This window comes from Phymastichus coffea, unplaced genomic scaffold (genome assembly GCF_024137745.1).
Source record: "Phymastichus coffea isolate CEN01 unplaced genomic scaffold, Cenicafe_Pcof_1.1 PCOF00032, whole genome shotgun sequence".
NCBI lineage: Eukaryota > Metazoa > Arthropoda > Insecta > Hymenoptera > Eulophidae > Phymastichus > Phymastichus coffea.
The window spans coordinates 2,152,453-2,164,613 of NW_026706843.1; the positions used below are offsets into that span (position 1 = coordinate 2,152,453).

Genomic DNA, 12,161 nt, shown 5'->3' on the forward strand with positions numbered 1-12,161 from the left:
AAAGCGAAGTAGTGGGGTTATATTCTAAAATAGCGATAAAATGTTAATAGGAATACCATTCTGTTCGAAGTAGTGGTAAGAAGAAGTAGTAGTAGTAGAAGCTTAGCCATACCAGCTATAAGAGACAACAGGAGATCTCACTCCTCTTTTAAGCATGTATGGTTTGCGAAGAAAGTTAAAATACATCATCTTCCATACGAAGAAAAAGACTCTAGAAAAGGTATTTGGGAGCAAATAGCACGAGATCACGAACGTTTCCAAAGACGTATTGCTGAATTGAATAAAGTTATATCACGAGTATTACTCAAAAAATGTATATTGATGATGAATAGAATGCTTGGTCCTATATTAGAAAATCATCACACTATATATATGTTAAATAAAATGAAAATCTAATTTGAAGTAGAGGGAGGCGGTTGTGGCGGCTCGAAAACCAAAGTAGTGGGTAAAGGTTTTAAAAGAGCTGTGAGCCTGGAAGAGCTTCATTCTGCCTCAAGAATCGAGTAGTAGTAGTAGTAGTAGTAGTAGTAGTAGCAGCAGCAGCAGCAGCAGCGGCATTGTAGATTTCTTTACCTACAGCAAGATAAATTTTGAAATGTTGAATAACATTGGAATGAAGCTTTTCCATATACTTCCTGAAAAAAGTCATTATGAATTGCATGAAGATGAAAATTATCTGTTAAAACTAGTTACGAAAACGAAGATAAGTGTTTTTTACTAGTTTTATTATAACTCAAGGAGTACAATACTTAATGAGAGACGGAAAAATATTTTATATAACGCACGCACGTCTTTTTGGTTAAGTGGTCGAGAAAAATCTGTACGTCTGACAGAACGTTGTTAAGTTGCAGTAAAACAAAAAAAAGCTTCGGAAGCATACGAACAAACAAAAAACTATCGTTCGAATTAAACTAATTTAACACCTCCGCTGTTTATTTCGAACATGACATAACTCCAATACTCTCACATAAACTTTTGAATCGATCACGTGGTAGAGCTTTCGTAAACATGTCAGCTTTTTGTAATTCAGTTGGAACATAATTAATGCAAATTTCACCACTTTCATACTTTTCACGTATATAATGATAACGGACATCAGTGTTTAGTTCTTTTATGAAACTCAGCATTTTTACTCAGTTTGATTGTACTCTGATTGTCTACCAATAACCTGGTTGGTTTTTTACATGGCTGTCCGATACCATCAATCAAACTTCTTAACCACACAAGTTCTCTCGCAGCTGTTGCTGCTGCAATATATTCTGACTCAGTAGTGCTAAGTGTAACAATCTTTTGTCGTTGTGTAGACCATGTAAATGCACCATTTGCCATATAAAATACATATCCTGATGTTAACCTTCTAGTTTCCAAATCATTCGCATAATCAGCATCCGAGAATCCAATTAAATCACAATCACTTTCGCCGATTTGATACATTATACCAACATCAATAGTACCGGACAAATAAGCGAACACACGCTTTACTGCATTCCAATGAATCAAATCATGATTGTTTAAAAATTTACTCAATGTACTAACTGCATAAGCAATATCAGGTCGCGTAAGAACCGCTAAATATATTAGTGATCCTACAGCCTCTCGGTATGGCTTATCACTCTTAGCACTCTCAGAATCGCACGGTTTAAGAATAACATTTGGATCTATTGGCACGCATACTGGTTTCACATCACTCATGTTGAAACGATCTAGAATACGTTTTGTATAAGACTTTTGATGTACAAACATTTTCTTTTTATCTCGATTTCGCTCAATTTGCAAACCAACAAACATACTTGCGTCACTTACAGTGATTTCAAACTCCTCATTCAAACTCTCAAGAATTTCATTCAATACACACATTGAATCACACCCAAATAATCCATCGTCCACAAAAAGCGCAAGATACACAGTATGACCATTGTAGTTACCTACAAAAAAACAATTGTCAGCGTCAATCTCTTTCAAATCATATATATACAAAAACTCTTTAAATTTACGATTTCAACAACGCGGTGCTTGTTTCAAGCCGTAAAGCGACTTTCGCAACATGCATACAACATCATTTGCACTCTTCGCTCCAGAATCGACTCCGTGAGGTACTTCCATGTAGATCTCCTCTTCAAGGTCACCGTGTAGAAAAGCTGTGCGCACGTGGAACGATACGATCTCGAGATCTTCCCGTGTAATGTAAGCCAGCAATACACGCAGAGAATCATACCTGACTACTGGAGAAAATGTTTCAACGTAGTCGATGCCCTCTCGTCCTCGCCTACTAGTCTCGCCTTGAAGTGATCAGTTTTGCAATCTTTGCTTTTAACGACTCTGAACACCCACTTGGAAGTGATCGTCTTCAAACCAGGTTGCCGAGGAACGATTTCCCAAGTTCCATTGCGCGAAAGCGATTCCAATTCGTCATCAATGGCTGTTTGCCACTTAGCTGCTTCCGGACTATTCATAGCTTCCTGCAAAGTTTCGGGAATATTATATTCCAAAACATTGACTTCGTATCTCATAGGTGATCTCAAGCTCGCTTAATTTCTCAGTTCTCGTTTTATGGAAGAAAGTTGAATAGTTTCGTCGCAGTTCGACTCTCGTTCGACCGATTCAATTGCATCAATTGGCTGCTGCTGTTGCTGTATTCTATTCATTGCTCTTGTTTCTTGAGAATCTAAACGAATTGTTATTTCGTTATCGTCAAAATTGATCGCTTTTGAATTGATAACCTGTGAAGTCTCCTTAAAAATAACATGACGTGAAATAGTAATTTTTTTTGTATCAAGAGAAAATAATCTATAATTCGATGAATCGCCATCGTATCCTACAAGAATGGCTTTATTTGACCTGTCATCTAATTTCGTAGTCAATTCCTTTGGTACATACACAAAAACATCACAGCCAAAAACTCTTACATGCTCTAAGTTGGGCTTCTTTCCTGTCCAGATCTCGTACGGTGTTCTCCCGTCATCCTTCTTTGAAAGTGCTCGATTTGACATGTAAACGGCGGTGTTGACTGCTTCCGTCCAAAGAAATCTTGGTAGATTTCTAGCCTTTAACATGGTTCTCGCGCATTTAACAATCGTCCGATTGTCGCGCTCACTTTTTTCCGTTTTGCTCCGGTGTGTATGGAGCAGTCGTCTCGTGCTTGATTCTAAGAGACTTTATGTAACTGCTCATACTTTTGTTGACATACTTTGTTCTATTGTCGGTTCTCAGCGTTGTGATCACTCGATCAAATTTGTTCTCAACAGAGCGTTCGAACTCTTTGAAACGATCGAACACATCCGACTTCTGCCTCATCATATATACATGTCGATATCCAGATGCTTCGTCTTTGAAGGTTACAAAGTAACGTGCGCCTCCCAAAGACACCTCCGACATCGGTCCGCATACATCGCTGTGAATAAATTCACCTGGCAGCACTAGCTTCTCGTTAGTTTTCTTGAAAGGGAGTTTGTGCGACTTTCCAAATTGACACGCTTCACAGAAAAAATCATCACACTTGGTTATGTGCATACATTCGACGATTCCTTTTTCTGCCAACTCTTTCAAGGATCGCGGGTTCAAGTGTCCAAGTCTCTCGTGCCATAGTTGCAAACTTGATGCAGCGAGGTTTGCTTGACTATCACAACCTGGATGCTTAGCACGTAATAACATTCGGTAAATGTTATTATTTTGTTTGACGTCAATTGCAACTACACTATTTCTTTGAGAAATAAAAACGTTGCTTTTGTCAAACTGCACATCCATGCCTCTTGCGGTACACACACCGACGGAAACCAAGTTCTTGCGCAAGGTGGGTACATACCAAATATTTTCAATGCGCGAGTCTTGCCACTTCCCGTCAACGAATTTTTCAATCAGCACAGTACCCATACCTTCAACTTTGCAAGCGCATTCATCGCCTAGCGAAATAGTGTTGTTCCCTGAGCTCGGACGATAATCAATTATCCACTCACGACGAAAAGTTATGTGCGTGGAAGCACCGCTGTCTAACAGCCAAGACTCGTTCTTGCCTGAACGTAACAACACGTCAGCTTCTCGCGCGAGAGTTTGCGCTTCTCTTGTGTTAATCACCAACGCGCAACTTCACGATGAATCGTTTTCGGGCGTATTCGTCGGACATTTTCGAGCGAAATGTCCCATTTTATGACATTTGTAACACTTGATATCTTTTATATCCTTTTTCTCGCCATTATTTTTAGCCCAATTTTTTTTATCTGCAGTGTTATCGCTCACCCGCATTTTGTTCGTCATCGTAGCAAGCGCAGTAATTTCTTCATCAGTAGCGCCGAGACGATTTTCCTCTTGAATCAATCTCTCCCTCAGATAAACGAATGTTTGGCGAGTTGGGTCAACACTATCTCAAGCAGTGTAAAAGAAACTGTACTTTTCTGACAAGCCTGTCAGAATCTTGGCCATGAATGTCATATCGGAGACATTTTCTCCGACGTCTAGCAGTTGCCTTCTCAAATTTTGCACTTTTGTAATATGCTGCACTACGGTACCGGTGGGGCTCATTTGATAGGCATGAAAACGCTGTAAAAGCAGTAACTTGTTCGATGCCGATCTCTGTTCAAACATGAGAACCAACGCATCCCACATTTCTTTCGCCGTCTCGTAAACTAGTAGACTTTCCAACTGTGAATATTCCATCTTGCTCAAGATGAGGAACATCGCTTTTGCGTTATCTTTCATCCACATCTTGCCCGCGTCTGACGTCATATCGTTTGGCTTCAGTCTCGCACCGGACACAACGTCGTCGATCTCGTGACTAGCAAACAGGGCATTCATTTGAAATTTCCAGCCAAGAAAATTCTGTCCATCAAATTTCGTCACATGCCTTGTTGAAATTTCGTTTGCCATTTTATCAAGCCTCAGTGTATAAAATACTTAGTAAGAAACTTTTCGTCACTGGTCTTATCGTCGCGTTTTCGAAAACTATTTTTACTTTCGTGGCTACGTTCCTGGGCCCATAACCTGTTAAAACTAGTTACGAAAACGAAGATAAGTGTTTTTTACTAGTTTTATTATAACTCAAGGAGTACAAAACTTAATGAGAGACGGAAAAATATTTTATAAAACGCACGCACGTCTTTTTGGTTAAGTGGTCGAGAAAAATTTGTACGTCTGACAGAACGTTGTTAAGTTGCAGTAAAACAAAAAAAAGCTTCGGAAGCATACGAACAAACGAAAAACTATCGTTCGAATTAAACTAATTTAACATTATCTAATAACATTCATGAGACAAGATGAATCTCGAATTATTCTTGAACTCGATTGTGAGTTCGAAATTGTTCTACCGGACCAAATGTCAAGAGCGATAATTCATCATTTGGATCTTTTTATTTATCTTTCTGATAGAGTACAAAAATATGCATTATCTATTCAATATCATGGATGTGATCGATTTCAATTTAATATTAAGTAAATGTATTTGTATATCTTATTATATCTCAATAAAGATTGTATTATATAAATTTATTTTCTGGAGAGGTAAATGAGTCATTAGTGTTTCTATTAAAGCAGGTTTCGACTTGTCTTAATGGACTCACTAGTGTCGAATATAAAAAATGGAAGTACCTCACAGGTAAGACCGAAGGTTGGGGCTCTTATCCTTAAAATAAAAAAACAATGTAATATTTATAAATGAAAACAATTATTTATTTAAATATAAGCTAGATACATATAAATTTATATTTGTAATTCATTGTTGTATAGTCTCCTCATTTATCCAAGAATTGTGAGTATTATCAAAGCTAAGCCATTTTACAAAGACTTCATTACCCCGTCTTCTGAGAATTTTTTCTACAAGATAAATATCAGGATACATAGCTTGCTGTAGTTCTTGCTCATAAAAACTACCAACAATGGGATTTTCTTGATAATCTAGTAGGTGATATGTTACAGGTTTAGTTCTTGAAATACGATGAATAGTAAAAATTTCTGTAGACCAATTAGGCGTATATCCTTTTTCAAAAACGTGTTTAGACTTGCTTACTCGCACTTTATCTCCTACTTGGAATTTCGGTTTTTTGAAAAGACCTCAAGATCGTAAGAGAATCGTGTCAAGACCTGCATTTCATTTTCTTTAGTCACGTCTTTAGGCTTCATATTTATTGTACGATGTTTTCGATTATTATAAGATTCTATTAAACTGGGGAGAAAGTCAATCCACTTATAATTTCCTATTACACTGAATTTTTTCCACATAATATTTTTTAGTGTTCGATTGAAACGTTCACAAATTGATGCTTTAAGATTGCTATAAGTAGAATAAAGGTTTATTTTATATTTTTTTCATTAAACTTTGAAAATTTGTATTGTAGAACTCTTTGCCTCTATCCACTTAGAGATTTTTAGGAATGCGTCCCTTTTTTAATACAGACTCCATTGCGTTAGTGACATCTGTAGCAGTTTTCTGTTTTACTGGAACTCCCCAAGCATATTTAGAGAACGTATCTATAATAGTTAATAGATAGCGAAAACTTTTATTCTCTCTAGAATAGCTTTGCATCTCAACAAGATCAGCTTGCCACGTCTCATCTATTCCGCGTATATCTACTTTTCGACGAGGATAGTTTCAACGTGCTAGTTTATGTAACTCATCCACCACTCTTTGATGTTTCATTATTTCAATCTATTTGTTATAATTGAATGAATGAAAAGTCAGACGGCTTAATCCTTATTTCTTTCTCCTTATTATTATCATTATTATTTGTTTGTAAATATTGAATCGCTTCTCCATACGATCGTAATTGTATTCTTATTATATTTAAAGATTTTTTAAGATTATTTATTGTAGTCGTAAGCGTATTGACGTTAGCTTCACTAGTTTTTTGCAACGTTCGTAAGTTTACAGCATCGTTACTCTCCTGAGGATCGGCTATATAACAAATTCTTTTGTCATTCGCGTCGTATTGTCCGTCTTTAGTGATATTATACCCTATACCAGGAGGACCTCGATTACCCTTCTTTTTTTTCAATATACGTCCAAACACATCAACACTCATTTTATTACTGAGGAATATTTAGGATTCTCTTAATATATATAGACAGCTTCGCGTAATTCTTCAATAATTGAATGAATTTCATTAATATGACTAGGATTACCAGCGGTTTGTTCGGCGATAAGCAATCTCAATCGATCAACGAGCTCGTTTGGATCATCCCAATATACATAATCAAATAATGTTCCTTTTCTTGCTATTTTATAGTTAGGAAAAAGACCTCTTCCATCAATAGTCAATTTTCGATTCTTAGCACTACCACTTAAAGATAAATTTGGACCAATATATTTTTTGAATTTATTTACACGCTTATTGCGATATTCTCCATTTGTTTCATATCTCTTACGATGAGCGTTAGTGATTTCAAGAATTTTTATATAATTTTGTTTTTTATATAAATAATGTCCGATAAACTGATTAATTTAGAATTAGGTTCTTTACGAAAGAGAAGTTCCATGAATTCAGGCGTCTTGCTGAATGCTTTATCATTCACAGTCACATTATCGTTTTGGAAAGAAATTGGAGAATTGCCTATGACATATGTATTTTCATGCAAGCGAACGCCAAATGTCTTGTCTAAATTACTTTTCTGTTGCGGTTCATGCAATAGTCGAATATAGTTTCCTACAATCGAGTCATCCAATAGCTGTTTTTGTTGTTTTGTAGTTACATTTGAACTAACATTGTCTAAATTTATTGCAGTTCTATCAATTGTTGATTTACTAGTCTTACTAAATTCGTCTTCATCACCATCATCTGTAGCATCAGCAATAGACATAGCGGATTCAAATGTAGAATCAAGCGGATGTAATGTAGAATTTAAGTCATTAACAGTACTATTGAAATATCGAGATTTATAGGGAGTGTCAGCTGTTGTTTTTGACTTGAAAACTTTATTGAACGTAATTTACTTCTCCTTGTTCGTTTCCTGTTCAGTATTATCGTTAGTTTTATCAATAGCTACCTCCACAAGTTTCTTCAATGGATCAACTATAGGTTTAAAAGTTTCATTCAATGTATTTTCTAAATCAGCTTTGTCACGTTTTATTAGTTGATACTTACGTCTGATGGTAGCCTCAGATAATTGCTCGAGCATCTTCTTTTCTTTTTCAAAATTAGCCATGTTGACGCTTGCAATTTCTAAAGTTAAATAATCTTCATTCGTTCACTCCGCTATATTTATAGCAAAAGAATCGAATCCTTTTCTATACCGTCCATGATTGATTGGTCTATCTCTATCAATAACTATAAATCCATGATTATCGTCTCTCCAACATTTTGAACAAATTGCTATTAACGCCCAAAACCAGAGACTTTTAGACTGATTTTCGAGCCATACTTCCCAATCGGAAAATGAGATATACATCGACCAAACCTACATTACTTTATGTTTTCGGGTCCGCTCTTTCGATTTCTGACGTCAAAATTACGTTTTTTTGCATTCTAAATCCAATATGGTGGACTTTATTAGAAAAAGTTAGGCTATTTTCAAAATTTTTTTTTTTAACTTTTTTTTTTTCAATTACATAAAAAACTTCGATCTATTTCAAACTATGGACAAAAGTGGACAAAATAGCTATAGTTTATGGAAAAAATTTTTTTGGTCAATTCCAAATTGTTTATCATGACGAAAATGGCGGCTAATTGCCAAAATTTTACAAAATCAGTGGATTTTCGCATTATTTCATGTATGAACTTAAAATGGATGACTTTTTTATACTCAAACTGTCTCAGTTCTATTGCCTGACCTTTATAAGTAATTTCCAACAAAATATACGTTATGCCTAATGGCGGATTCAATATGGCGGACGACATAATGAAAATTTTAATATAAATGTATAAAAAAAATTGCATCATATTCTAGGTTTTATTTCGATTAAAAATGTCTCTAACGTTTTTTTGATTAGAAGCAAACATTCTCAGGAAAAAATTCTTGAAATTTCGGAATCACGAACTTTTTAAATTTTCTATTTTTTTGTATTTTATATTTTATATTTTTTTTTATTTTTTATTTTTATGTTTTGTTTTTGTATTTTTATTTATATTATTATTTACATTTTTCATTTTTCATTTGCATAATTCTTTTTATCCTTACTTGTAATTTCTGAATTCTATAATCCGTACCTTATTTTTCATGGTTATCATCAAAGCATGTTTTACAGAAATATAGAGAACATGTGTTGCAAAATTTTGCGGTTCTGATCGGGCATTTTGCAGTGGAATAGTTTTTTTTAGTTCTTTATACGAAACTTCGTGCTTCTTTGATCTATGTTTCTTACCATTTTCAAGATATTGTCTGACAATACTCATTGTAAAATCTTTAGATCCTACCTTTTTATCTTCTGATTTACAAGTGTTATACAGCACAAGTTCATTGACTATTGGAGATTGAATAAGCCTTATCAAAACTACCCATGTCCATTTTTTTGAACGTATGCATAGTAGAACATTGTTGCAATGATTATCGTGTAAATCAACACCACCCATAAATTTATTGTAAGTATGAAAGGCACATGGAAAATGTACATCAACTCTTGCTTTCTTCTCTGCGCTATATCTTTGTGATGGTAATTTTGGGCTAACACCTGCAATCGATGATGCTATTGACACTTGTTTCGAGTCCTTAATACTTATATAGTTTATTCCACTGTTCTGATCGTGTTTTGCAATACATGTACCTCTTAAAGCTTTTTTATCAATCACATTTCTGGCTTCTTTAGGTACGCGATTGTCTCTTATTGTTCCCGTGCATCTTAGTCCTTGCTTTTGCAAATGTAAAATAAGATCAAAATTCGTAAAAAAATTGTCAAAATAAAGATGGAATCGAGAAATTTCTGTAAGAGATAATTTCTTGAAAAATGGTACCAGTAAATTCATCACAACTCGAGAACCAAGAGAATATTTATTCAGAAGATTTTCATTTGAATCTTTACCGCAGTATAAATCAAAATCTAATAAAAATCCGTCAGATCTGCAGCATCCCCAAAACTTCAAACCACGCCGTATAGGTTTTCCTCGAATGAACTGTAACAAGGATGTTCTGGCGTATGATTTAGCCATCATTTCATCTATGGATAAGGCTGTTTGAAAATAACCAAATCTTTGAATATTTTTTCTAAACTTATTCATCAAAACTCTTACTCTCCATGCCTTATCGTTGGGATTTTTATCTGCAGGCTTAGAGCATTTCAAATGAGATTTGATTTGTTCAAATGTATTGCGTGTGATGGCTTGTTGAACTATATCGCAAGACAATAGAGGATCAGATGACCAATAATCTCTTTGAGATTTCCTTTCATTGAATGACGATAGAATAATTACACCTAAAAAAGTATTCAAATCTATTTTTGAAAGATCATAGCCATTTTCACGAGTCGCTTCGATGATGTAATTTTTCATATCATCTGTGAAGAACATTTCAAATAACTCAACATAGCTAGATATACAAATTTTTGCTTTTTCTGTATTACTCAGCAATAATTCATTTTGTATATCATTGTTGTAAATTTTTTCCCCGTCCACCCACTGATATACGTGTTCATTCTCCAATTTTGTTTGATCATCTCTATAGCATTTAGAAATTTTTCTATATGTGTATTGAGAAAGAAAATCTTCAATATTTCCATCAAGATTGCTGCTATGAAAATCCTCATTATCAGATTCCTCATCTGAGTCTCCGGAATCGTCTGGGTTTGGAAGGTTAATGAGTTCAGCATAATCATCATCAGAATCATTAGATTCGTATAGTTCATGTTGGTCAGCAAACGATTTTTTTCGTTTAGGCATTTTGTAACTTTTTATATAGGCATGAGATAGCGGAAAAAGAATTTACTCTAAGTTGTACACCAAAATGTAATAACTGAGATGTTAGCAGAGTATCAATTCAGAAAATCAGGCTAATGGTGGTATTATTGCTTGCTATAACAGTGTAATGAAAACTATAAAAATTATAAGCACGTCATATGATTTTACATAGGCAGGTCTACAAAAGTAACGAAAACTACTCATGACCGTATCTAATGATTCCGAAATTTCAATAATTTTTTCCTGAGAATGTTTGCATCTAATCAAAAAACGCTAGAGACATTTTTGAATCGAAATAAAACCTAGAATATGATGCAATTTTTTTTATACATTTATATTAAAATTTTTATTATGTCGTCCGCCATATTGGATCCGCCATTTTGAATTTCTAAAATCTGTTAAAGTATTCTCTTTTACGATATAGCGAATCATAGAGAAACCTATGTAAACTTAGGATTTAGAACTTTTATGAGTGGAAATGTGGAAACAACAGGTTAATTTTCCAGTTTTCCGGTCGCCATATTGAATCCGCCATTAGGCATAACGTATATTTTGTTGGAAATTACTTATAAAGGTCAGGCAATAGAACTGAGACAGTTTGAGTATAAAAAAGTCATCCATTTTAAGTTCATACATGAAATAATGCGAAAATCCACTGATTTTGTAAAATTTTGGCAATTAGCCGCCATTTTCGTCATGATAAACAATTTGGAATTGACCAAAAAAATTTTTTCCATAAACTATAGCTATTTTGTCCACCTTTGTCCATAGTTTGAAATAGATCGAAGTTTTTTATGTAATTGAAAAAAAAAAAGTTAAAAAAAAAAATTTTGAAAATAGCCTAACTTTTTCTAATAAAGTCCGCCATATTGGATTTAGAATGCAAAAAAACGTAATTTTGACGTCAGAAATCGAAAGAGCGGACCCGAAAACATAAAGTAATGTAGGTTTGGTCGATGTATATCTCATTTTCCGATTGGGAAGTATGGCTCGAAAATCAGTCTAAAAGTCTCTGGTTTTGGGCGTTAATGGGTTAAACTTCTCAAAAGTCATATCTGAGTTAACATGATCGTTGCAAATATGTTTAATATTCACGTCATCTTGTCGAAACAAAACTAGTAAATTCACATTATCTCGAATGAGATGCTTCGGTATGCGAGCGTATGATTGACAGAGATAGAAACTATCTATTTTTTTATATCTTCCCATACAGAAGAATGCTCTCACGTTGTCCTGCTTTTCAGTAGTTATATCGTCAACAATCATGATGGAATTTGGATTAGCTAACTTTCGAGGAGAAGTCATCACAGTGCGAGTACATATAAAGACCATATCTTAGTAATGGGTATCATT

General features: G+C 34.6%; 1 protein-coding gene across 1 annotated transcript; it reads right to left on the bottom strand.

Moving 5' to 3' along the window:
- Positions 1 to 9,095: 9,095 nt before the first annotated feature.
- Positions 9,096 to 10,790, bottom strand: LOC131663287 (piggyBac transposable element-derived protein 3-like). Its single transcript, XM_058933608.1, has one exon. It carries the CDS (start codon positions 10,788 to 10,790, stop codon positions 9,096 to 9,098), a length of 1,695 nt encoding a protein of 564 aa, XP_058789591.1.
- Positions 10,791 to 12,161: the final 1,371 nt, after the last annotated feature.